Raw genomic sequence first — 27,152 nt, forward strand, 5'->3', positions numbered from 1 at the left:
ACTTCCACAAATGTTTGAGGACGTAATCTTTGCCGTATGCCTTCTGAAATGCCCGCTTCGTTTGGCTATCCAGCTGAAGAGAGCTTATCACCGTGTTGTCCTCCATCGATGCTGCGTTCAATCTAATCCGCCACTGAGCCGTGCCAACACTAAGCGCCTTTAAGGCTGGCTGTTTGACGGCAAGCATCACGGTTTGATCGCGGGTCGATATGCTTTGGAGCTTCTCAGTAGCCTTGGCCCGTCGCGAGACCGCGTGACGAATGCTGGTGCATGAAGGAGATGTCAAACACGCCGTACACACTGAAACCGGCACTGTCTTGGGCTCACCATCTTCTGACTCCTCCCCCGGACTTGAGGGAGCCGCAGGGGGTCGCGATAACGCGTCAGCAACGACGTTCAAAACTCCTGGACGATGATGTAGCGTGAACTGGAAGGACGCAAAAAGTCTAGCCAGCGAGCCAGGCGACCGGACAGACGCGGATGCTGCAAAAACCACTTGCACGCCGAGTTGTCCGTGTAGACTTCAAACGATACTCCATGGAGATAATGACACCAACGAGTGAGCGCCTGTTTGATCGCAAAGAGCTCCTTCTCGTGAACAGGCCAGTTCAGTTCATGAGGTCCAAGCTTCTTGCTGAAGAAAGCCACGGGGAGATCGTTGCCATCTTGAAGCTGAGAGAGCACTCCACCAATGCACGCATGGCTAGCATCCGTTGTCACGATGAACGGCTTGTCGAAGTCAGGCAGCCGGAGTACTGGTGCGTGCTGGAGCGCAAGCTTGATGGCATTGAAAGCCTGGCGCTGGCGTTCATCCCATATCCAAACCACATCCTTCTTGACCAGAGCGCTTAGCGGCAGTACAAGCGTCGCAAACTGATGAATGAAGCGACGATAATACCCGGCGAGGCCCAAGAAGCGCTGGAGGTCCTTGATGTTGCCAGGCTCTGTCCATTCTGCTATGGCTCGAGTCTTACGAGCGTCCACGTGCAAACCATCAGCCGAAATCGTGTGGCCGAGGAAGTCGACCGAAGATTGGCCGAAGTCGCACTTGTCAGGACGTGCGTAAAGCTTATTAGCGCGAAGAACTTCGCAGACTTGCCGTAAGTGCTCGACGTGGTCGGCCATTGATCGCGAGAATATGCAGATGTCGTCAAGATAAACGACTACGAATAGTAGATGACTCAGCAGCTTGCGCATCAGGCGCGTCCACGTGCCCGGCATGCCGGCCAGACCCATAGGCGCCACGTTCCAATGATATATCTCATGGTTCGTCCTGAATGCCGTGTATTGCTTTGACGTAGGAGACATGCGCATCTGGTGGTATCCACTGGCGAGGTCGAGAATCGAGAATACTACTGCTCCCACCATGCGATCAAAGAGTTGTTCGATGTGCGGTAGCGGTATCTTGGCAACGTCCGAGGCAGCATTCACCAAGCGGTAGTCGATGACCCATCGAATCGGCATGTGCGGGTTGTTCGAATGCAGCCACTCTAAGCGGGATGGGAACTTGCCGTTAGTGGGATCCTTTTTCGGCACGCCGAAGATATTTGATACCCATGGTGAATCCGACACCTCGATCCAGTTCTTCTTCAACAGCTCTGCCACAAAGATGTCCAATGCTTCCTGCTCGACCTTCGAGAGGCGGAAGGGAGCTCGGTTGCTAGGGGTCGCACCTGGTTTCAACACCACTTCGTGCTCGATTGAGCGGTTCGGTGGTAATCCAGGTGGCAGCTCTGCTGGGAAGACATCTGCGAACTCTTCGAGTACCGCTTGAAGCTGCAACGGAACGGTCTTCACCTTGGGCGAAGTCTTCACCGTGACCTGATACAATTCGGCATACGCTTCGGCTTTCACCTTCGTTTCAAATTCCGCTGCCGAAAGGACACACAACGACGCGTCCGTGTCATCGTCGCTACCGTTGTCAAAGATTCGCGACAATGGCTGACACCCAAGTGCTGTTATCGAGTTCGGTCCCAAAGGCATACTGAAGTATCCTGCCTTGACACTATCATCGAGCTGCTGTCGCAGGTGCTGGGGAAGAGGGTACTGAAGACACTCCGGTTTCACTTCCACTGAAGTCACTGCCGGTCCCGACACCTGGAGACTGTCGTTCAACGAGCTGAAGTCGTGCACTACACGCTGGTTGGGGAATCGCATCACGCCAATTTGCCAGTCGATGATCGGGTTGAACTGCACCAGCCATGGAAGGCCGAGAATTATGTCTTGATTTGTCGACACCTCCCACTCAATGAGAGAAACACCGTTGAAGTCCCTGCCCGCAAAGTTGATAGTCTCCAAACATTGCTGTGCCGTACGAGCCGGTGTTGTTGTACCGTCAAATCGCTCGGCCGTGACCTTGGTGGGCTCGATGTAATGTTGAGCGAGGCCAAGACGCACAATGTTGCGCTCCGCACCGCTGTCGATCAAAACTCGCACGGCCTGTCCGTTCATCGTCCCCTCAAACCGCAATAGCTCACGGTTGGACAACGACTCGGCGCCGACCGACACCATGTTCAGCTGCAAACTGTCGATGACCTCGACGTGGTCGTCACGGTTGTCAGCGTAGTCATCGCCAACCTCTTCTGATACGTCGTCATCATCGACAATGCGACGAAATAAGCCCTGGTTAGCGCGGAATGACCCGCGTCCTGGCGGAGGACGAGATGGGCCTCGGGGGTTGTTGCGCGCTGGCCGCTTAGTACACGTCGCCAGGCGATGTCCGGGTTCTTTGCAGTAGAAGCAGAGATTACTTCTCAGGCACTCATCACGAGAAACAAAGCACGAGCTCCCGATCTCCATTGGTGTCGGCTCCTCGACGTGTTGTACCGATTGCTGAAGGCGTTGGGGACCTTGGCCTCCTCGATTCGTGTGGTTTCGACGCGACCCTATCGCGTGCGTGCGGTCGTACATGAGTGCAAAAGAAATCGCGTCCGTCGTGTTTCGGAACTGACGCAGTTTCACCTCTTGTCTGATCTCTACGACCAAGCCCTTCTGGAAGTGCATGACTTTGTCAATGTCTGACATGTCTTCCACCTTGCAGATGATGTGCCGGAAGGCCGACACGTAATCCTCAAGACAGGTGAAGTTGTTCTGGCGCAGGCGTAGGAGCTGGTCACGCAAGTGCTCTTGCCGATCGGGTGTCGTGAACTCGCTAGTCAGCAGCTCCTCGAACTGCGTAACCGAGTGCAAGAAATTCCCGTCGTGGGAGACATACTCGCGGTACCAAGCCGCTGATGGTCCCTTCAAGTTTGCCACCAAGAGCGACAAGGGGCGCTGCTGCGGCGAGTCGACGCCATACTTGATGTTCTTCGACTCGAAGTACAACTTGGCGCTGAACAGGTAGTCCGCGACGTCGTCGTCCTTGGTACCGGAGAACTTCGGCATGGTGATGCCCTCAGCCCGGTACTCACGCGTGTCTTGTGGTGAAGGTTCAGGCGACGGCGGTTGCTGCTGCTGCGATACGGATTGCTGCTGCTGTTGCTGTTGCAGTGTCGTCGCCATCTGTCGTTGCAGCTCTGCTGTCTGCGCCATGAACTGCTGCTGCTCGTGCATCATCGCCGCGAGAGAGGCGAACATCTGCTGCACACTGTCCGCGTGTTGCATCGTGGCTTCGTCCATGTTTGCGCCTACGCTAGACACGTCGTCAAAAGATGGCTGGGGCGCGCAAGCTCCTCAGCCAAATCAATCAAAGATTTGAAGTCGCAGGCACTCCCTGGAGCGCTAATTCCGACAATGTCTTTAAGCCCCAACGAAGTCACAGAGGCTCGACCCGGAGCTCTGTTTCCGTCAATTACTGCCAACCACTTTCAGTAGCCAGTGTCCCGAAGGAAGCAACTGGTGCAATTCCGTTCGGCGCTAGTTCGAGCCCGCCTCGGAGCACTAGAGACTCCTACTACTAGACCCGTAACGGCCACCGACGCAGATGTTACACTCGGTTGCACACTGCTACTTTGCAAGTGACAGCCGAGGCGACAAGTGTGGGTTGAGGTGGGTGCCGTGAATGGACACGCGGAAGTGATTGGGCCAAATGCACCAATGGGATATTGACACGAAGTGACGTGTGACAATGTGCGTCTCCACTCCTCCCCCAGAAAAGAAAAGGAGAGGGCGCGACGAAATTGGCGGTCTCGTCAGCGTCGAGTCGAACGGTACGGCGGAAGAGGTCACGCACGCGGCGTACCCGGAGGAGCTGAAGGGCGAGATGTACGCACGCGGCGCACCGGAGGGACTGAGGCGGGAAGGTCTGCGCGTGCAACGACAACGCGCAACGGACGAGGCGGGACGAGCGTGCACAACAGCGACGCGTGACGGAACTGGAACTGGAACTGGAACGGGTCTGGAACTGGACTGGGACTGAAGCGCGCGTCGGCTTCGCAAGTGCTACCAAGTGTAAGGCTTTTGGTTGTGCTTGTTGCTTTGAAGGTAAATTGGAAACTGAATTGATGTGGTTATCTCTGTGTTCTGTGCTATCCATTTACCCAAGGGCGCCCTCGTGGCGCGCAGTCTGAAACATGCATTGGTTGGCTGTGGCTTGCTGGAGCCAACGGTTGCGCAACCTGGTAAGTGTGCAGGCGGCGACCCAGGCTCTCTGTGCGCGGACTCAACTGATGATGTGGTGTTGCTTCTGCTCTTGCACGTGCAGATCATTACATGGGAGGTGGCAGGCAAGGAAGACGGAAACGCTCTTATCAACTTCACAATGACATTTCGAGAAGTCAGACGAAGCTCTAGCAGTATATCTACGTATTCACTACCCTCTGCTTTGGTTTCAGTTCTTCCCGTTGGCAAAATTTGTGATGAATTCCCCCCTCAGAACCCCTCTTTTTGAAATGTATTCGCTCAGATTTCGTCAAAATCCACTCAGATTCATTTTTTGTATTTTTCCAGTCGGATTACTACGTAGTGTTGAATTGCTTGATTTCATTTTACTGGTAAGTGGTGATACTATGTATTGAGCTTGTAGTTGTGCTAGAAGGAATTGCTTGCGTTTTGTTTTGAAACGAGGTTTTGGTACATTATTCTTCGGTCAGAAAAAAATCGTGATGAAAACCAAATCTGGCTTCAACCTGTCCCAGCTTTCGCGAAGCCCTAGTTTCATTGATGTGGTCGTACATGCAGTTGCCGTTCGAGTTTTGTACCGTTGTCGAAACTCAGCTTTGCATCGCCTCATTTTATTCCGGATATTATACTGCCGCCGCAGCTTGAATCACTCCGACCCACTTCGACGACTTTCATTTAGTACTTGCAGGGGATACCGGCGCGGCTACTTGATTCGCAGGAGGCCTTGAAGTAAGCGTTGGTTACTGCAGCATTTAAAGACGTCCCCGCAGTGCTGCGGCTGGCAGCACTGCTGTCGACGTCAACGCTGCCGCTGACACAGAACTGGGCAGCCACGCAAAACTTGGTATCCATCTTTGCTTCTTGTTGGGTTCGAACTTTGTTGCGGATGCTTCAGTGTTTGCGGCGTGTGTGCGGAATGAAGACGGAGTTCTCTTGGGCCACAATGAGCTCGTAATTTAAGGCGCTTATTGGAGCTGTAAGACCACTCGGGCAAATCGAACAAGTGCAACTAACACTGCCTATCTGAAGTGTGTATTTTGTTTTTGCGGTTAAAAGCGTACGTGGCACAGACAAGAACATAATGGGAGCAGGGACATATCGGTTGACAATGATGTGCTCCCATAGCACTTCACGTCTCATTATCCGTGTCGGTCTTCTCACTGTCGTATGATACCTACGAACAGAAATGAGTAGCCAAAAGCACAAAAAATGCAATTAGTTAGTCTTACTCTTCAGTAACCCGTTACGCATTGTAGCACTAGCACTCACCAGCTCTGCAGTAGCGGACATCTCTTTCAACCCGTATTGCAGGTCATCCTGAAGCACAGCAATCAGGTCATCCTGAAGCACAGCAATCTCTGACGCCAAGCTCGCCCATTCTCCCGATCGGTCAACCCCTTTCGATGGACTAGCAGCAGCTGGTCCTCTGACTGCACGAAGAGACCGTCGATAACTCCGCACGACTACCACAAGCTGCTGCATGAACAACTCGATCCCTCTCAAGAGTCGCAGCAGTTCGTCGGTGCCAGATTCAAACCGCGGAAGCTGATATTCCACGCTGCAACCTTCACAGAAAATGACGAGGAGACCCTCACCCACTCGACTGCATCTTGGATCTCACAATCCAGATCTTGTCGTGACTGTAATTTCGGACGTCAATACTGTGATTTCTTTCAATTTTCCTTGGTCTGGCCAAGCAGATTCAACGGCGCCCTTGATGGACCTCCATCGACGGTTCACTACTGAACGAAGTTCAGCATAGTCAACTTTACGTCTTACAACAACTTTACTGTGCACTCGCCGACCTCAAGCATTCGCACCTCACTATCATCCCCGCGTTGGGACTCCACATTTTCCACTACAGTGGGGGCGTGTTCTCTTAATACTTGGTCCTTGAGTCTGTGCGAAAGAAGCTGCTGCTTCTTGATCTTGGTTTTCTTCTTTCGGCGGTTTGGCGGTCGGTCCTCATTAACTTCTTCCTCGTTTGAGGCAACTGGCCTCTTTTTTTTGCGGTGCGACATGGCCTCAGTCGACAACTCGTGTGGCATCCAGCGGAATCAGAATACCTGATAAATATGCACACAAAATCAGGCCAAGAATACCATCACAAATATTTCCAAATTTAAATGATACATATGTCGCATTATCGGAAGTTTTAGGGAGACGCGGTCCCCACCTCGTCCCCACCCCGTCCCTCGCTCGTCACTCTGATATGTCAACTATCTGAAGTTTGGACTTCCGGATAACAGCACATATCCACGTACTCAAAACACAAAAAACACATTTGCACAACACACATTTATACAAAATGCATTTTGACAAACGCAGCGGCACCAGCGCACTGGGCGGGGACGTCGACCGCGCCGGCGCCCGAGGGAGTGATGGCCTGAAGGGTGGCGCGGCGGAGCAGAGCAGCGGGGCCAGCGCTGTCACGACCAGCGCGCAGACCTCGCCCATGTGAAGTGCAATGGCAGAGCCAGGGCAGCGCCCCAGCTCCGCACCTGCAGCGCGGGTGCACCATGCACTGCATACTTGCAGCAGCACTTGTCCAGCGGACGAGTGGCTGCCAGTGCCCCACATACTAAGCTCTAGTTATTGGTTGCTGTATACTAACGATAATACAAGCTCTGGGGTTTTGGCTGGTGGCGGTGGGGGCAACTTCACTTCTCAAGAGTTTGCGCAGCGCGCAACCCGCCACCAGCCTTTTCTCCCTGCCGGACTGAGTCCCGCATCTAACGGTGTTAACGCATCTATCTACCTCTATGGTGCAAACCCGTAGCACGAGGGGTTACACCACCTCTCAGGTTATGAGCCCAAGAAGGGACCCGTCAAGTCCGCAGAGCTCGCCGTCACTAGAGCCCAGCGATGAAGTTGCAGCAGCACCTGCTGCCGGATCGCCGCACTACACCCGTCTGGAGAGCCAGCTGGAAGGTTTACTGGGTCAGTTTGGGTCAATGTTGGCTCTTCTGACAGATCAGCAAAGGGCGAGGAATGTTCCCGTCGCAGAGGCGACGCCGCCTCCCCAGCGACAGCTCATTCGAGAATTCGCCGGTGCCCAGCCAGAGCCCCGAGTACAGCGCGTCCTGACGCCGTACGGACCGCGCCGAGGGGACCCCGTCGCCGAGGACTTCCCCGCATACAACAGCTCCGCCAACGCCAGCGCGCGTCTGGGCGAGCTGCCAAGTGCACGCACCGCCGCCGCCGTGCTGCAAGCAACCTCCCGGGCCACCGCCGCGCAGCCCCCAAGTACCCCCGTGTCTGCGCTGTCAGCGACAGTAGCTGCTGAGGCCGCGCCGATCGAGTTCGCGGTGGACTCCGCCGAGGGAGAGACGAACATGGGAGGCCAGCACCGCTGCACGCGGTGCATGAACGCAAGCAACCACGTCGCGCCGAACGCGCGACTCAACAACGACAACTACAAGACATGGAGGGCCGAGATGTGCACGATTCTCGACGCCTCCAACCTGCTACCTCCGCTGCTCGGAGATGAGCACATCGAGGATCAGCGCAACGATGCGCAACGACGGTGCTTTCAACAACGACTTCGCGTCGCCCAGAGAGAGATTGTCGTGGCCCTCAGCGAGGACCTGCAAAGCCGCTTCTCGAACGTGATCGAGAGAGCAGACCCGCTCCTGCTGTGGCGCACGTTTGCTGACCACTTCGACAACCACCCCGGCGTCAACGTGGTGTTTCTGAAGCGAGACATGTTGAACCGCCGGTTGCAGCGCAACGAGCGGCTCGACAAGACATCAAGGACATCGACGACTTCAAGCACCAGCTACGCCGTGTGAACCAGCAGTTGCCTGAGGCGGAGGCAGTCTCCGTCCTGCTGTCGAACACCGTGGGCGTCTACCCGGCTGTCGTCAACTAGCACGAGGTGTGTCTCGCCCGTGGCGAGAGCATTTCCTGGGAGCAAGCGATCGAACGACTTCGACTCGCTGAGCATGCACGCCAGGAAGCAGAACGTCAGCAAGGACGTGATGGACGTGTCGTCCTGCAAGGTGTCGCAATCGTGCATAACATCTCTGGAATCAGCGGTCGTGGGGGAGGACGTCGCAACTCCAGCTACGCCAGAGGCAACAGCGACCGCAGCAACCAGAGCAGCAGACCACGCAGCCCCAATAGTAGTCTCTCGCCCCGTGGGCGGAACAAGCGCCAGAAGAGCAAGAGCTCCTCGCGTGACAGCGAGGATCTCGCCAAGCGCAAGAGCAAGTCCAAGTGCAATGCTTGTGGTCGGCAGGGCCATTGGCGAAACGACCCCGAGTGCCCCGAACGTGGGAGCAACTCGGGCAGCGGGGACCGCGAGCCAGCACGCAGCATGATGTCAGTGGTGACAGTGAAGAAGACGGTGTCGACGGACAGCAGCCAACGTGGTGCTGTGCTAGCGGTGCGAGGCAGGACGAAAGCGCAGCGCGCATCAGGTGACATGATTGAGTGGATCCTGGATAGCGGAGCACAGACCAGTGTCTCCAGCGACCTGACCTTGTTCACGGAGCTGCACGAGGACACGGTCTCGGAACTGCAGTTCGGCAACGGAACAACGGAACGTGCGACCGTGGGCACTGCCCACACGATGGTGATGAACGAGCACACTGGCAAGGAAGAGGAGCGCCTCCTCGAGAACGTCAGCTACTCCAAATCTGCGCCCTACAACTTGATCACCCAGACGTACATGCAATTCACTTGCGGCTTCAAGCTACGTGTCTCGCGCGACCAGACGATCACGTGGCTCGTCAAGGACTCGCTGAAGCTGAAGTTCCAGTATGATCGCGGGATGTACCGCATGTGGACTCCGCGTCAGAGCAAGCCTTTGCTGAGCGTCTCATCTCGCAGCGTCGAGAACCCTATGGCGCTGCTGCACAATCGCCTCGGACACGTAGGCATGGACATGATCAAGACTATGGCAGGCCAGGCCTATAACTTTGGGATACAATTCTAGCAGCAACAGTTTGCCCACTACGAATGCATTCCTTGTGTTGAGTCGAAGACCAAGCGTATGAGCTATTCGATAGGTTCAACCCGCTCAGCGAAGCGGCTGGAGAAGCTGTGCGTCGATCTCTGCAGTGTCGGAGTCGACACAGTTGCAAAGTCAAATCCGTTCCTTCTCGTAGTAGATGAGGCTACAAGGTACAAATGGGGATATCTGCTTAAGACCAAGGATCAAGCAGCTGAGATGGTAAAGGCTCTCATTCGCAAACTAGAGATCCAGTTCCCGAAGTGCAAGATCAAGACAGTCTTCTCGGATGGAGGAGGAGAGTTCGTGAACAGCGAGATCGAGGAGTTCTGCAGCGACCACGGCATCGAACCGCGTTCGACAAACCCGTACAGCCCTCAAGAGAACGCGATAGTGGAGCGCGCAAACCAGACTGTGCTGCGCCAGGTGCGCTCAATGCTGCATGCCACTCACCTGCCAATATCCCTGTGGGGTGAGGCATTCCTGCATGCCATCGACACGCTGAATGTGACGCCGACGCAGGCGATCGAGGACGTCAAGACCCCGTACGAGGCACTGTGCGGCCAGCGGCCGGACCTCAGTGAGCTACGCACGTGGGGTTGCCTCGCACATGTGCACATTCCTGAAGACTCCCGTCAGCGAAAGGAGAAGCTCTCCTCGCGGACACAGCTATGCCTCCTACTTGGTTACAGCGGTCAGACGAAAGGCTACAAGGTGCTGAATCTACACACCGGATCTGTGACGACATGCAGAGGAGGCAACATGAAGGCACACGAGGAGTACTGTGACGAGGTCCGAGCCAATTCTTGGCCAGGACCCATCAGTCAGAGGCCCAAACCCTACCACGTACCGGCCACATGTCACTTGGAACGTGGATATTTCTTGATCCAAGTCTGGTTTTTGTACATACTTCAAGTTGTGCTGGCTACATCTGGAAACTGAGCTCTGCGAACGTTGAGTTGCGGCGACCCCAGATCCCCAGGTCTGAGATTTGAATTCGGTCTGGAGTCTGAGGTCTGAGAATCGCTCTAGAGGCCACAGATCTGAGGTTCCAGGCCTTGGATCGGGATCTGGGTGACGAATTGAGCCCTGGCCTTCTGGGTCTGTGATTTGAAGTCCCATGGTTGCTTAAGTCTCAGACCTCAGGTCTCAGATTGGTGATCTCACAGTTTGGAATGCCCGGAGTTCTGAGATCTGAGAGTGGTGGCAAAAGTCTGAGACTTGGTGATTTGGAGTTCGGTCTGAGGTTTGCCTGTGGACCAGACCATGAGATGTGCAGTCTGGGGTCTGGGAAGAAGGCGTGGCGTGCGGAGTCTGATTTCATCTCGGCTTTGGGGTGCCACGACTGAGATATGGAGTCAACATCGTAATTTTGCCCCCAGCTCAGATTCCCAGACTCAGAGTCCCAGAAGTTGAACCAAAACTGAGACTCGTCAAATTGGTTGGACAGCCGGGGTATGGAATCAACATCGTATTTTTGCCCCCAGCTCAGGTTTTCAGCCCGGCAGTCCCTCAACTTGTGCCAAAACTGAGACACGGTGATTGTGGGCGCAAGTTGGTGTCTGGATGCACGATGTTCGTGAGGATAAGTGGCAACTGGTGAAAGACAGCTGACGCTCCAAGCCTAGGACGTGACTAAAAGCCTACGGCGTGCCTGCAGGGCCTGAAGTGCGACTTCGTGGTCTCGCCTATGAAGTGGGTACACAGCGATGGCTACATTGCCGGTCTGGGAGCTGCGGTAGTTGCTCTTTGGAGTTGGCGGTTGCCGCTTGGAAGGTCACTCTGAAGGGTCGCCCCGTTGTGGCTTTTCGGCCCCTGGTGTCGGGCACACAAGATTCGGCCTGACCAGTCGCCTATGGATTTGGGCCAACGGGAGCCGCAGAATCTTGGCGTCATCCTGATTACACACTGATTTGTACCCAGAGTAATCAGTGTAATCAGGTGATGACAGACCAAGTCCGCCCAATCCCGGCCACAAGATCCTGGCGTAATCAGGATATCACTGATTTGCACCCAGGTGTAATCAGTGTAATCAAGTGATGACTGACACAGACAGGCCAATGGAAGGGCCGACGCGCATTCACGGGCGCCGCCAAGCCAGTAGCTTAGTGGGTGTCTCACCCTTGTTCAAGGTGTACCCAGGAGATGTTTGCACCCTTACTTGATAGGCCCTTTGTATGTGCATGTGCATGATAATAATCAGAGTTTGTTTTGCCCCGAAGACCGCAAGCTGCGGAGTTCGTCTTGCGCCGACGGGCGTGTTGCTTCTCAGGGACCAAGTCCCTGCCACCGGCGGCGCGCGCAAGGCCAAGTGGAGTCGCTACGAGTGTTCTACGGTCAAGCCCTGCTAACTCCAAATAAATTCAAGTTCAACAACCAAGCCTTTTCGTGTTTCGGCCCGGTTTGCCTTCATTGTTGTATTTCCACACGCTGGACATTGGTTTTGCTGGTTTTCGTGCTGGTTGGCTGGTTTCCTGGCGGTGCTTCATATTTTCGGGCGGAAGGTGCTCCGCTCTGAGGTTTCGGCAGAGCAACACCTGGGATAGTGGTTTCTGGGGTTGCTGGTGGTATCCGTGTGGCGCGAATAGTCTGGGATAGTGGTTCCCAGCTTCGCTGTGTCGCCTACATCAAGGCGTGGTGCGCGGAAGTCCCAGGGTGCAGAGCGAGAACCCTGGATCAAGGCAGGCTCAGACCGAGCCAACTCTCGGGGCCACTCTGGTCTGAGGGGCGAGTGAAGACCGTTGTGCGGCTCTCAGTCTGAGCCGCCGGAGGAAGTGTCGTGACTGGAAGCGACTCGAAGCCGGAGTCGCTGAGCAAGGAGGAGGCTGTTAAGGCCCAGAGTCCAAGGGCCTGAGAAGAGAAGTGGACTAAGTGTGTGTGGAGTGAACGTGTTTATATTCAAGAAAACGGGGCACAGCGGACTCAGCACGTGCGTACAAGGGCCTTCAAGCAAAGAGCAAGCTTCGTCTGGGACATCTGGGAACTGTCGAGTTCGGAGGCAGCTGGTGTGGCCGACGCAAGTCTGGGCCCACAGCGTAGCCTTAGGAAGAACCAAGTCAAGGGATTGCAAGAGTGAGGAACACACGCCTCACCCAGCTTGGGATCTGAGATCTAATCTCAGATTCTGAGTTGGGTGGTCTGAGATCGAGGTCTAGCCGCGAGGCTATTCCCTGATTTTGGAGCCCGCATCGCCACAGCTGGTGCGCGTGCCCGGATCAGGAAACGACTTTGGTGACGGACGTGTGCAAGTCATGTCGACTGCTCCCGACTCGAAAGTTTCCAAGACAAGTGGTGAGATGCCTGAGTCTTCGCTTCGGCGAAGTCTCAGAGTTGCTGGTTTGCCGGCTGATGTGATGACGGAAAATGCTGGGACGCCCAGGTCCAGGAAGTCGGAAAGGGTCCCAGAAAGTGATGATCTGAGCGTATCTGCTGAGGAAGAAGCTGAGATGAGTGCTGAACCTGAAGCTGCGCCCAAAACTGAGGATGCCGAGCCGCCGCCCAGCTCGCCTGTGAAGAAGCAAGCTGAGACTGGTCGAGATTCGGATCTAAGACAAGATGTTCCGAGAAATGATGGTCCGAGTCTGGGATTACCACCAGCGAGTCACAGTTCGACACATCGAGGAAGTTTCTCAGCTGAGATGACCACTGCTCAAGCGCCGAGTCTCAGCCCAGAGCCAACTACTGAGAGTAATCCCGGTATCCAAGCCGAGGGTGGTGCGCTCAGCCTTTTGGGTAAGCGCGAGCTACATCTGAGAACGAAAAGTGTTTCTGGGGCTGGGACGACCCCTACAAGGCTGAGTTATGCGCCTGGTGTCACACTTCCCAGCTATGCAAGTGGTGGCGGTGCTTGGTCAAGTACTCTGTGGCCTGAGCAGAGAACCACTCGCAGATTGCAAGGTGTGCCTGAGGGAGAAGCTGAGACTTGGGCTCTAGCCCCACTCCCAGAGATGACTGACGAAGAAATGCTGAGCTATGCACGATCCCAGTTTGAAATGTGGATGGGAGTCCCAGCTGAGACTGTTCACCCGGTCGACATCGCGTACAACCCGTGTCACGGTGGTTACGACCTGTGGGGATTCATTAAAGCTGCTGAGTCGACCGGTCGACACTTGTTTTCTGTGACCCGGTCGCCTGCCGCTAGGTGGTTGAACGTGTTTCGAGCTGAGCGACGGCGACTCCCGGTCATCTCAGACCTGAGAGCTGTGAAAGTTTCGCTGAAATTGCTTCCACCGATTGCCTGCGTGGCGCTGTTGCAGACTATGCTCTGGGAAGCTGGGTATGAATTTGTGAACCGAGTCCCAGCTTGGTCCAGCTTGAATGAAGTGTTTGGGGTCCCAGATTCTCGGGTCCGAGTTGAGATCGAGCGAATCGCTCATTTCCTCGGCATTGAGCTGGCGACTTGGAAATCTGTGGTTGGTACTACAGCATACTATGTTCGACAAACCTCAGATTCTCTTCAGACCCAGTCTGCTGCTCAGGGATCTGAGACCCAACTCGGATTCCCAGTTGATCGAGATGGAGATGTGGCTATGGGTGAGGATGCCCAGCTTTCCTTGGCCCAGAAGTGGTAATGCGTCTTCAGCTGACTGGTCTTCGGCCGAGAAGCCCAGCTTCGAGCTTGGATGAAGAACCAATTCGCAAGAAACCCCAGCTGAGCCATGAACCGGCTGAGATTCCGCTGCCCTCGTCGCGCTCAGATCCTTCGATCCCTCAACATCTCTGCTATCCTGGCACGGGTCTGGGAGTGATTCGGATGCTATGCGAAGTGCAAGATCGGGCACAGTTCCAAGTGTGGTTGGTGCAAAAGCTGGTTCTGATGCCTCCATGGCTGGGAATGACCAAGGGACGGACCTGTCTGGATTAAGTTCCTCGGGATCGTCTCTGATGTCTTTCTCAGATTATGGTGTTGGAGCTGGAACGTTTGGACCCACTTCAAGTGCAACGGTGATGATGGGATCTGTGACCGCAGCCGCGCGGAGTAATTTCCCAGCTGTAATGGTCTCAGTTACACCCCAGACTACTTCAGCCTCAGCTCGGTCTGAGACTGGGACGGCCAGGGACGTGAACCCCTCACAAGTGCCATTGCCTGGCACACCAGAATCTGAGAAGAACGCTCTCAGCGGCATGAATGATGCGGAACCTCAGAGAACTGTGACCCCATCTGTGAAACCGACCTGGGAAATTCGTCAGACCCCGCAATATGCTTTTCCGAAAATTTCTCAGCCTCCTGTGACTGACACTGAACTGGAGAATTTGTATCAACGCGAGATAGCCCGAGTCCGAGCTGAGGCGGAAGCCAGAATTGCTGCGGCTCAGGCAAGACGAGCTGAGCTCGAGGCTGAGCTGAGAACTTTACTTGTGGAGCAAGGAGCCGAGACGATTGATCACCGCTCTCAGCAGTACATTCCCCAAACAAGTTTAAACTCAGCTCCCAGATCTCAGAAGTCAGAGCAACAACTTCAGTTGGAAGCACTCGAGCGGTTGGCCAAGCAGAGGGCTGAGGAGGAGTCTCAGAAACGCAAGGAAGACGAAACCCGAGCTCGGTATCTCTTGGGTGTGCAACAAAGTCTCAGAGAAGCTGAGGATCGAGCTCGGCAGGCTGAGCGGAAGAGAGCTGAGGAAGCTGAAGCGAGCCGCATTCGAGCCGAATACGAATCTGAGCTGAGAATGATGAATGAGAAATATGCCCAAGCTCAGATCGACCACAAGAAGGCAGTGGCGATCCAAGAAGAGAAAATCCGCCGCTTCCAAGCGGCTCAAGACCAACTTCGCCAAACTGCTGTTTCTCGATCTCAGCCTGAGACCCCAGCTCAGATTATCCCAGCCATCCCGGTTACATCTCAGACTCCTGGAGACTCTAGACGGCCCAGCTTGCTCAGCTGACGAGTATTGTGCAACAATTGGTAACAGCCAGTCAAAGCAAGCCAAGTTCAGCTGGGAAAGCCCAGGCTTCAACCAGGACCAAGACTTCTGAGACCAAATCTGAGACCAGGTCTGAGATGAAGTCAGGCTCAGCGTCTCGCCGAAGTCAGAAATCTCGGACGTCGCCGCCAGAAGGCCCAGATGATAGCGGATCTGAGTCAGACGATTCCAGCTCAAGTGACTCTTCTCAGGATGAGCTCGAAAATCAGTTTGGAGCTGTGGCCCAGTCCAAGAGTGCTGATCCCAGCTCTGGGACTCGAGTGGTAGTCCAAGCGATGATTCCCCATGATGCTCTGGAAAAGTTCAATGAATATGCACCCCTGGAGGACCGAGTCAACTGGTGGGAGCGTTTCATGTACTATGCTACCATGGCACCCTGGGATGAACGAACTCGGATTGTCCAGCTTCGTATGAGACTCTCAGGTTCTCTGAAAGACTGGTGTACTCAGCTCTCAGATGATGTCCGCTCAGACTGGAAACAGCTTTCACACGTTTTCAAGAAGGAATGGTGCCGAAGCATTGGTTCCAAGGCTGAGCGGTACTACGAGATGAGGATCCGAGACCGGGAGACCCCAGAATGTTCTTCTACCGCCTCAACCGTGCTGTAAAGAAGGCCAACATCGCTTATCTGAAGCCAACCCCAGACCGTGAAGCGCATATTAGGCGCTTCATCAAAGCTGTGGGTGATTCTCGGCTGAGAACCACTCTGCAAGGTCAGAGGTTTGACACGCTGAGCGAGTTGGAGGAGACTTTGAAACGTATTGAAGCTCTGCAGCGAGATGAAAGCCGGGATGCTCAGCAAAAGCGAAGCCCATCCCAGACTGTGCAGTTTGGCAGGTTTAAGCCTCAGCAACGACGAGCTGAGGGCCGGGCGTTCTTGGCTGATGGAGGAAATTTCGACTCAGATCTGAGACGACATGTCCATTTCAAGGATGACTCGGAGATTCCCTCAGATAATAAAGCTGAGACCGAAACTGAGACCGGAGCTGAGAATCTGAGCCTCAAAGAGGCACAGATGTCCGGGAAGGAGATCACAGAACCATCTGAGCTAAGCTGTACAACAGCCCTGCTGGATGAGGAGATTTACCGAGTTGCTGAGAAATTGGCTTGGAAGCCCAGATCCCAGCCCAGAAGCGATGAGTACCAGCATGCTGAGACTTGTGGAGAATGCGGCAGCAGCCGCCATACTACGGAGAAATGCTGGAGCAAGCTCATCTGTGGACGTTGTCACGAAGAGGGTCACCCGACTCAGTTCTGTCGACGCCAACCATGTTCCAAGTGCGGCGAATACCATCGCCGGGGTTTATGCGACATGTGGTCGGCTCTAAAAGCAGTACAGGATGTCATCCGTGCTGGGGGTTCCATCGAGGGCCTCTCTCCTGAGGTAGTCCAAGCTCTATTGGATGGCCCGGAGTCTGGGATGCCGTTAAACCCACTAGGCTCGCTGGTCTGGGAACCAGTGCGTGACGAGCCGAAGTCCCAAGCATGCTGCGCATATGCATATGTGGGCTCTGCCCTTCCATGTTGGCGCAGTAATAACCCCAAATGTATGTCTTCATCTGAGCAAGGATGTGTCTATTCCGTTGGAGCTGACCTCGAAGACCCAGACTCTGAGGCTGAGCTTGAGAACCATCTCGAGTTTGCCCTAGTCCCAGGTCAGAGATATGGCTGGTGGAGCAATCACACTTTACTTGGTGAAAACGGGCGGTGGCAAAGGTGCATGGAGCGATTTTCGATCACAGATTACAGATTATGTTGGATTCTGGGGCTACTACGAGTTTTATGAGCTTAGACCTTGCACGCAGGTTAAGGCTCAAGCTCAGACGTGGTTACAGACTCAAAGTAACTGGGGTCGGGGACGTTCCCACCTATGTTTCAGCTCAAGCTAGGATCAAGTTGACGCTCGGAACTCGGGTTGTTTACATCATGGATATCTGGGTTGGTAATGTTGGAGAAGGTGTCGACTGTCTTCTGGGAATGGACTTCATGATTGCTGCTGGGGTTCGCCTCTGTGCACGCGAAGGCATGGTTCAACTCCCAGATGAGGAAAGTCTTTTCTTAGTTGGAGGACCTGAGGTGGATCATATTGGTTTGGAAATCGGAGTCAGAATGTTGGAGACCGCCTGGCTACAACCAGGAGAATCTGTGATTCGCCCTGTGAAGTATGACCGTGCCGACCCTCAGAAAGTCCAGGAATGGGCTGGGAGGGGCAAGCAATGGGTGACACAATTCATCTATGGAGCTGGGCGGAAACCGAAAGCAGTCAAGATTGTCAATATCTCAGACCGGTTGACCCCAGTATATCAACACACTGTGGTTGCTTGTTTGGTGGAGAAGGATTACCTGCCACATGGAGACTTTTTTGTGCGGCCGCGATCTCGGAAGTATCGAGAATGGGCACAGTTGATTTTGAAGCTGAGCCCTCTGAGGATTTTCTGAGGCGAGAAGAGGAAGCTGAGAAACTTCGGGAGTTGAACGAACCCCTGCCGTTGAGAAGCATTCTTATCCTTGGCCTCAGAAGATCCTAACGAACCCGAGATTTGCGCGAAAATCTGAGCCAGAGACCTCTGAGAATGCTGATCAGGAACTGAAGAGAGTTTTTTCGAGACAATCTGAGGCTTTTGTGGGCAACCCCAGATCTCAGCTGGACGAGACGTTTTCTCGATGTCTGAGAATGGAGGCTGAAATAGATGAAGAAGCTACGGTGTTTTATCACGAAGGAAGCGCGCTGCTGAGCGATCTCCGAGATCAACTAGCGGCTCTCCCTGAACTGAAGGACTTGAACCCCAAAGCGGACCTGAACTCAGCTGACATCGGCGAAGTTGGTGAAACTACACCTGAGATGGACTCCCAGATCCGGGAGATCTTGGAAAGACATCACGCAAGTTTTCTGGGAGATGGGAATGCAGTCCCAGCCCCTGCGCGAGGTGTTGTCTGTGACTTAGATGTTGGTGACGCCAAGCCTATAGCTCAGCGCTCGAGATCGATTCCTCCGCATCTGTTGCCGAAGGTGTACGATCTTCTCAAGAAGTTACTGGAAACTGGACTGATCGAGACTTCACACTCAGATTGGGCATCACCCATTGTCATTGTGATGAAGAAGAATGGAGTTGATATTCGATTTTGCATTGACTACAGACTGGTGAACCAGCTGATCAAGCTAATGCATTACCCTCTGCCTTTGATCGATGACTTATTGATCGGGTTTGAGAGTGCGATGTGGTTTCTCAGCTTGGACATGGCTAGTGGATTCTGGGCTGTGCCTATGACGATCAGGGCTAAGCTCATATCAGCTTTTATTTGCCCGTTAGGCCATTACCAGTGGACCCGCATGCCGTTTGGACTGAAAAATGCCCCGCTGATCTACCAACAAATGCTGGACAACTGTCTGTGGGGTTTGTCCGCCTCCCAGCCTCGGAAGAGGCTCAGGTGAACCCAGATGTGTTGAGGTTTCTGGGGATTGAGCCAAAGGGCTCAGATGGGAGTTGAGAATGAATTGCCGGTGTTGTGTGCAGAGCTGACGGTGTTTCGGAGAAACATACCAGCCCCTCCTCAGCTGAACCCAGTTCTGGGACGAAGTTCGTGCATCGATGACATCGCCTATGGTGCTGAAACCTGGGATCAACTGTGTATCGACCTGAATCGATTGTTGTACCGACTGCGATACTGGGGAATTTCTGTGAGCCTACCTAAGAGTGAATTCGGTAAAAAGACGATCTCGTATTTGTCCCACGAAATTGGGGCTGAGGGGATCCGAGCTAAGCCGAAGATCGCCAAGGGAGTCCGAGATTTGCCGTTCCCATCGACTTTAAAGGGAGTTCAGTCTTTTCTGGGAAGTCTCAATTACTACAATAAGTTTATTGAAGACCTCCCAGTTGTAGCCTCTGTCCTCTACGAGTTGACCGACGATCAAGTCCGGGAAGGCCGAGATCTCAGTCGAGCTAAGGAGGCGTTTGGGATCCTGAAAGAGAAAATTGTTTCGACGCCATTGCTCAGACACCCAGACAGGGAAAAGCCGTTTGTGATCATAGTTCACGCTAATCCTTGGGCTTTCTGTGCCGTGCTGGGACAAGAATACGATGGAGTAATTCATCCGGTGCGTTACACCGGAAGGGTTCTTCATGATCAGGAGCTCAGATACCACCCAGCTGGAGAAAGAGGTCGTAGCCCTACTCAGGGTTCTCAGAGTTTTCTACACAATGCTGGTTGGATGCAAATTGCTGAAAGTCTACACCCGGTATTCAGTTCTGAAGTGGTTGTTTAGGTCTCAGTCCCTGGAAGGTCGCTGTGAGCAATGGGCTGCTCGCTTGGCTCCATGGCCCTTGGAGATTTACAGAGTAGAGCGTGATGAAGACGGACTCGCTGCAATTCTGGGAGCTGGGATTACCCCCGAGAGCAGCTTGATAAAATCGCTGAGAACCTGATCCCGGCTAAGGGACGTGTAGTCCGAGCTCCACCCATCAGTCTGGAGATGCTTGAAGCTGATTACGAGGGATGGCTGCTTAGTTTTGACGGAGCAGCTAAACTTTCAGATCGGCGAGGCAGTTCTGGATGCATCCTGTGGAAGTTGCCGTCCTGGGACGTTGTAGAAGCTCGAGGTTTTCATTTCGAAGGTGTCACGGTGAACGAAGCCGAGTATCATGGTCTAATCGAGGGGCACTCGCATCTTAGAACGTGGAATATCAAATTTGGTTGTAGTTGGAGATTCTCGAATTGCTATTCAGCAGGCACAAGGTTTGATTCAATGTTTGAACCCTGGGCTTCCAGTATTACTGGCTCAGTTCGAGTCTACCCGCCTCAAGTTTAAATCGCTGAGACTAGTACATGTCAAGCGAGAATTCAATGCTGCCGCAGATTATTTGACCTCAAAGACACTCCTTGCTAAGGGCCCAGTAGTGGTTGATGACCCGGTGGAGCTGAGTCAGCTCAGACAGATGAATCGAATCCCTGAGAAATTGGTGAAATCTGAGGCACCTGAACCTGCTAACTCCGCGGCGGAACACTTAGTTGTCACAAAAAACTGCGCCCGGACCCAAGACAGAACCAACCTCTCTCTCGAAGCTGCGGCTGAACCATTGACTCTGACGCAAAGATTTTGTGGTCACTCGTAATCAAGCCCGGCGCCAAGAAGGGGGCGCTGATGTAGACAGGGAACCCCAACGGAGACTTCAGAAATCCAGGCTGAAGCAGGGCCAGGTATGTACCTGAGATGACGACACCCGCCGCATCAATAGCCGAAAGGTGGCGACGAATCCTCGTGCAGCAAGAAGCTGAGCCCTGGGACAAAACAGCTCAGAGCTTATCTTAAAGGTGAACTTGAAGACATGTCCGCGGCCGAAGCTGAAGATGTGGCGAAGGTTGTGGATCGTTACGTGCTAGACTCTCGGGATATCCTGTATTATCTGAGCGTCCTACCCCAGGTCGACCCAGGGACGCTGCTTTGGGAATCTGAGATTGGTGTACCTTCCGCTCTCAGGGACGACCTGTTGCAGCTGAGCCATGAAGATTATCAAGGCGGCCATCAGGGGAATTACTCGCACCTTCGAGAGACTTCGCCAAGAATACTATTGGCCTGGGATGTATGCTGCAGATGTGGAACGCTATGTCAAGGAATGTGTGGATTGTGTCACTGCTAAGGAGCTGCCAACCCAGGGCCTTCACCCGGAAATATTCTGGCGTCTCGGCCCTTTGAGTGGTCTCTATGGACTTTGTGACACATCTTCCTAAGTCAGACCGTGGCAATGTATTTCTGCTGCTTTTCCAGTGTGCTTTCTCAGGGTATGTTATTGGGCGGCCTATGAGTTCTACTACAGCTCGGGATGTGGCTGAGGTTTACATGGAATATGTCTTTCAGAGGTTTGGAGCAGTGAAATGCTGCGTCATGACCGAGATCCTCGGTTTTATGAGTGAGGTTTTCACCAAGTTCCGGGAAATGCTGGGAGACGGCGTGCGACCCTAGCCTACCGCCCTCAGGCCAATGGCCAGCAAGAACGCTCTGTGCAAACCGTAGTCCGAGCTATCCGAGCTTATGTCTCCGAACCTGACCAAAGCGACTGGGACGAAGTGGAGAAGTTGATGTGGGCTCTGAACACGTCCTTCGACGCTACTCGTCTCGACACTCCATTTTATTTGGTTCACGGTTGGGACCCAGCACAGTCTCAGCTATGCTGGGATCTCCCCCACTGGGCTGGATCAAAGGACTGCTTATAGTGGCGACGGAACGTGCAGAGGCGATATGGTACGCCCAAGCTTGGGCTAAGGACCTCCAAGCTAAAGCCAAAGAGAAACGTTCGAAGCTCAGACTAAGGTCTGGGCTGAACTCTGAGAGGCTGAAGTCAGGGTTTGCTGACGGTGATGCTGTTTGGTTATACCTGGCCCGAGTGCAACCTGGACTGAGCAAGAAATTTGCTCATCTCTGGCATGGGCCGTTCCGGATCTTGGAAGTCTCAGATGACTATCGGTGTAAGCTGAAAATCGAGGGGACTGGGTACAAGCTCTACCCGTGGGTCCACGTGAGTCGACTCAAGCCACGAGCACTGTTCCCAGACCGACCCACAGCTGAGATTGAAGTGTCTGAGGAAGATGATCTAGATGCAGCCTTACTGCCCGAGGATATTGACGAGCCCGATGAAACTCAGGATGTCTATGAGGTTGAGGCCATCCGGGATGTCCGCTGGGTCAAGAGAACCCGGACGTCGAGAAGAGTCCGAGAGTATTTGGTAAAGTGGAAGGGTTATTCGGAGTTGGAGTGGCTGCCGATGTCGCAGCTGAACTGTGGAGCTTTACTTTACGAATTCAACAAGAGCACGCGAGCACGCAGGCACGGTTTAAAGCTATGCAGGCTGGTGATGAACCTCCTGAGCCTGAGGCTCAGTAGAGGTATTCAGCCTAAACCGTGCATGTGTTAATGTTGCTTTGTGTTTGAAATTTGTTGAAGTTCTACATGTTTGCCCTATCCTGAATATGCCTGGAGTGAGCCGAAGCGGTTTCTAACTGAGGAAGTGAAAACGAGCTGAGATGCATAAGAACTCAAGTGACACACGCAATGCAAAATCGTGAGGACGTCATATTAAGTTAAAAAACGCTACATCTCTGTGAACTACTCATCCTCCTCTCCTCGGTGGCATGAAGGCTCTCCAAAACTCTCCAACTCCAGCTTGATCGTAGATGATGCTTGGGTCGATTGATTCTGGGCTCGCTCTTCATCGTCCAGTGGGTCTCTTTGGAGCTCGACAGGGCCAGGTCCAGAAACGCGTCGTCCGAGCTGCGAGTGGCGAATTGCGTGCGAAGCGAGCCGGCTCAGCATCGTCCAAAGTTTCGAGTTGATCCGGGAGCGAGATCTGGCGACTTGGGTCGCGAAGGATCCAATGACAAGGATCGTGAGGGACGACCCAGAGTCCAGGCTCGTACCAGATATCATCCGTGTAGCCCTTGACGCGTCCCAGATCCTCCATGAGCTCCCGACGTCGAACCTCGAACTCGGCACTGCGCTCCTTGCGGTCACGGTAGAGATCCACAAGCTCAGGAATGCCCAGGAGTGCAGCCATGGCTTCGTAATCAAAACGTGTATATCCATCGTGACCCAGTGCAAGCGTTCCCAGTAAGCTCGCCGCCAGAGGCTCATGAAGTTGACCACACGCTTCAGAGCGCGAACCATAACCGGGCCCAAGTCGTGACATCGAAAGAACACCAGGTCTGGATTCGCTGATTCCACATGGCATCCCAGGGCTTTGTCTTGAGAAGTTCCAGTACTCGACCGGCTCCCAGCGCTGGTGCAGGTGCTGAATATGGCTCTTGCACGGCGCGTATCTGGGGAAGCCAAACGTCTGCCGAGGAAGGTCTTGGACTCTGATGCCATAATGCAACCAGCTACCTTGGCCCGGTTGCGGTTCTTCAATAACTCCATCATCTGGGCGCGCTGCGAGCCCTGCCTTAGAGCGTCCACTCGAGCGAGCTGAGATCTGCTGCGGAGCCAATGTACGAGCTGGGTCAATCGCTTGGTCAGACACTGGAACCTGCAGATCAACAGGACTGGACCTACCATGCGAAGTTGTACGGGACGAAGTCTTGCCGCGCTTGGAAGTTGAGCCACCGGCGGACGAAGTTGGGTCGCGTATCCTTTTGCCCCACTGGAGCTTCTCCTGAAGCGGCACCTGACTTGGAGCTCTTGACTTGGTAGTGCCCGCCACTGCCCAGCTTGCCAAGCCCGCTTGTATAGTGGTTGGTAAAATGCGAACTGAGATTGATCCTGGCTTTACAAACTAGACATGTAGCGCCCTGGAGGAGGCCGTAGGAGGCTGAAAGTGTACCTAGGTGCTTTCTGAGCGAAGACTGACTGAACCCGCGATCCTTGCGTCACAGAAGACAGGCGCGGGTGACGACTGGGTGCGAAGAGAGATGTCATTCTCCCGAATGCCAGGATAACGGTGGAGCCGACTTAACAGGGGAATATACGTCGGATGTTCGTCCGGTATTCCGTGGCTCCCGTGTCCAGGAGGACAGTGCCGTTGTCAAACACGGTCTTAATCACGAATGGGCCCTTGGCAACTGGGTCCGTTTTCTTGCGTTCTCGAGCGGGAATACGCAGCATCACAGTGTCGCCTTCACGATAGAAGTGTGCTGCACGCGTCTGAGGTTTTCTCGGTCATTGTCCTGTAGAATCGCCATGAACCTTTGCTTCGAGAGGTAGTTCCAGTTTGCGAAGTGCAAATGGCGGGTGAGCATGTCCTCGCCGAACAGCAACTGCGCTGGAGACGCTCGCAGGATGCTGTGGTAGCTGGCACGGATTGCATACGCGGCGTAGTCGAGTGCCGTCTCGAGCTGGTCATGCAGATCAGGGCGCACGCGCAAGATGTTCATCAATTCCAGGTGCACGCGCTCACAGATAGCGTTCGCCTGAGGATTTTTTTGCCGTAATTGGTTTGTCCTTGATCGCCATTGACTTCAGAAGCAACTGGAACTCGTCGCCGGTAAACTCGGGGCCTAGGTCGTGCACGACGCGCTTAGGCCGCGGATAACGACACAGCCAAACTCTTTCAAAGCTGATAGCCGTGGTGGCTGACGTCTTGCCGCGCTGGATTATCACTTCCAGCCAGCGAAATTGTTGTTCGATAGCAGTCAGGCAGTAGAAATTTCCCGAAATTGGTCCCAGCAAGTCAACGTGGACGACGTCAAGGGACGATCGGTGTTGGAGACAGGAGTCGGTGGTAGATGTCCATAGTTCTGCTTTCCACCATGCAGCTTCGCACGTTTGCAATCGTTGCAAGCTTTAACGAAGTCGGTCACATCCTTCTCCATACCCGGCCACCAGAAAACGCTCATCGTGTGGTACTGCTTGTCTGCACCCGGGTGAAGTAGATAGAGTGATACATCTCCACCAAGTCGGCACGTAGCGACTCGGGCACCATTATTCTGCTTCGGTGGTGCAATAGAACGACGCCGAGCGGGGCGCAACGCGTAGTCGGGGTCGGCCTGCTTTTTCTCGAGTTGTTCGATGATACTCTTGCAGGTTGCGTCGCCCAGTTGATGCTTCTTCACGACAGCTCCGTCGATAGCAACTTCTTCTTCTTCGACCGCGCAGAGTTCCTCTCGCTAACTTGCTTCACGAAATCGTAGCGCAGCCGAGAAAATGCATCCGCGCCGATATTCTGCGAACCAGGGATGTACACGACTTCAATCGGTACTCTTCGAGTAGGAGTTTCCAGCGTTTGACCCTCAGCGATGTCTCGCGTGGGAACAACAAATTTTATGGTCCGTATGAATAACCACAGGAAAACCCAATAGCATCGTGCGATACTCCTTGAGGATCTCGACCACGGACAACAACTCCATTCCATGGTAGAGTATTTCTTCTGCGTGTCGGTCATGGACCGCGAGCATGCGAGGATCCTCCGGCCTTGCACGATAACACCGCCGATCTGATGTCCGCTGGCATCTGCAAACACGTGAAAGCGGCGGCTGTAATCCGGGAAGGCTAGCCACACGCTCCGAGCCAGCGCTTCCTTGATACTTCTGAAGGCGGCCGAGTCTTCAGGAGTCCAGGTGAACTTACAGGTTTTCGATGTCAGACGATTAAGACGAGCGGTCAGTGCTGATTTATTTGGCACCATGTCACGGTAGTATGCGATCATCCCCAAGAATCTGCGCAGCTCGCGCTTGTTGCGAGGTTCGGCGATCTGCTGTATCGCTTCCACCTTCTTCGTCTGCGGTTGAATTCCTTCGGGAGTGAGTGTGAAGCCGAGGTAGTCCACACGATCGCGCAAATGTGGCACTTCTTGCCGTTGAGTGACGTCATACTGGCGGAGCCGGTCGAATACAATCCGCAGGTGCTCCAGGTGCTCGACTGGGTTCTCGGAGAAGATCAAGATGTCGTCCAAGTAAACAATCACAAAGTCTAAGTCGCCGAGAATCCTCTCCATGCACGCCTGATACTCGTCCGGCGCAGTCGAAATGCCCATGGGCAACCGCTTAAACTGGAATTTGCCGAACGGGAGGCAAAAAGCGGTCGCTGCTCGGCTCTGTCTCGCCAATCGACGCGCGAAGTAGCCCATATTCGCGTCCAGCGTAGACATGCACTTAGCTTTGCCGAGGCGGAGCAGGATCTCACGAATCTTGGGCACGTAGTAAGGCGACCGACGCAGGAACTTGTTCAACTCACGAAATCAACCAAGAGGCGAAGTGATCCGTTGGGCTTCACCAGAATGCTGGCGCCGCTGCCTCCGAGCCGTAGATCTGCTCGATAACGTCCTCTTCAAGGAGTTTCTGGATCTCACGATGTGCGGCTTCTTCTTGACTACGAGGAACGCTGTAAGGCCTTGCATGCGAAGGCGTGTAGTCAGCACGTAGAGGAAGCAAATAGTCATCCAGTCTGATCCGGCCAAGTCGTCCACTATACAGATCCACATATTCTTCGAGCAGTTTCAAATAACAGTGCTCCAAAGCAGCTTCGAGGTGCTGCGGCAACAGATCTTCTGGTGTCGTGGCGCAGTCATCTCCGGCGCATAGCTCGTTGTCTTCATCGAGCGTAGCGTCATCATTGCGTTGTCCTGCGCTGCAGGGCCATGCTCCGTGGTGCGAACGACGAGCTCGCCGTCCCACGTGATGCGGCCGTTCTTGAAGTCGATCACGAGTCCGAGAGCGCCCATTAAATCGCGGCCTATTGTCATATCGTCGGGCAGCGTTGGTAGGACCTCGAACTTATGGATTATCACTGAATCGCGTTTCAACTGTGGGATCCGGAACCGGACTGTCGTAGCCCCGGTGCTTTTAGTGTTTCCCTTGACCAACTTGAAGGAAACCTGAGAATGCTCAAGTGTTGCCCTTGTTTCTGTTGCAATAGCTCCATGAACGCGGAACTGACGATGCTGCGCGAGCAGCCACTGTCGAGCAGAGCTTGAAAACGATCCTTGCCAGCTTCCAGCTTGATCATCACGCGCATTGGAGGTGGTGAGCTGGTCGGAGACGCGTTCAGTCCCAAAACAAATATTCGTCGTCGCTGGAGCTTCCCTCCGTTTGGCGTTGTACCACTCTTGTCTGCTGGTGCTGTTGAGGAGGCTGAGCTGCACGGGGTCCGCGGCGCTGGTCTGCTTGCTGATGCTCCTCTTGCTGGTTGTCATGGCGCAGAGCTCGGCAGTCGGCCGTGTTGTGGGTCGTCGTCCTGTGGAAGGTACAGTACTTGTTGCTGGAGGCGTGACTGTTGTTGCTGCCGTTACCTCGT

At 54.1% G+C, this 27,152-nt stretch overlaps 5 protein-coding genes across 5 annotated transcripts; 1 reads left to right on the top strand and 4 right to left on the bottom strand.

The window, feature by feature from the left end:
• Window positions 1–396: 396 nt before the first annotated feature.
• Window positions 397–3,618, bottom strand: IUM83_19129 (Retroelement pol Polyprotein; the record flags this gene model as incomplete). The annotated part of the gene is made up of 2 exons (XM_067944162.1): window positions 397–2,832; window positions 2,893–3,618. The coding sequence occupies 2 exons, from the start codon at window positions 3,616–3,618 to the stop codon at window positions 397–399; spliced, it is 3,162 nt and encodes a 1,053-aa protein (XP_067784803.1).
• Window positions 3,619–4,066: 448 nt separating this feature from the next.
• On the top strand, window positions 4,067–4,357 carry IUM83_19130 (uncharacterized protein; the record flags this gene model as incomplete). The annotated part of the gene is made up of 1 exon (XM_067944163.1): window positions 4,067–4,357. One exon carries the CDS (start codon window positions 4,067–4,069, stop codon window positions 4,355–4,357), a length of 291 nt encoding a protein of 96 aa, XP_067784758.1.
• Window positions 4,358–24,025: 19,668 nt separating this feature from the next.
• Window positions 24,026–24,295, bottom strand: IUM83_19131 (Pol Polyprotein; the record flags this gene model as incomplete). Its single annotated transcript, XM_067944164.1, has 1 exon — window positions 24,026–24,295. One exon carries the CDS (start codon window positions 24,293–24,295, stop codon window positions 24,026–24,028), a length of 270 nt encoding a protein of 89 aa, XP_067784778.1.
• Window positions 24,296–24,969: 674 nt separating this feature from the next.
• IUM83_19132 (Retrovirus Polyprotein) lies at window positions 24,970–26,088 on the bottom strand (the record flags this gene model as incomplete). The annotated part of the gene is made up of 1 exon (XM_067944165.1): window positions 24,970–26,088. One exon carries the CDS (start codon window positions 26,086–26,088, stop codon window positions 24,970–24,972), a length of 1,119 nt encoding a protein of 372 aa, XP_067784759.1.
• Window positions 26,089–26,355: 267 nt separating this feature from the next.
• On the bottom strand, window positions 26,356–26,601 carry IUM83_19133 (Pol protein; the record flags this gene model as incomplete). The annotated part of the gene is made up of 1 exon (XM_067944166.1): window positions 26,356–26,601. The coding sequence occupies one exon, from the start codon at window positions 26,599–26,601 to the stop codon at window positions 26,356–26,358; it is 246 nt and encodes an 81-aa protein (XP_067784760.1).
• Window positions 26,602–27,152: the final 551 nt, after the last annotated feature.

The sequence above is a fragment of the Phytophthora cinnamomi genome, assembly GCF_018691715.1.
Source record: "Phytophthora cinnamomi strain GKB4 chromosome Unknown Contig85, whole genome shotgun sequence".
In the NCBI taxonomy this organism is placed as follows: domain Eukaryota; phylum Oomycota; class Peronosporomycetes; order Peronosporales; family Peronosporaceae; genus Phytophthora; species Phytophthora cinnamomi.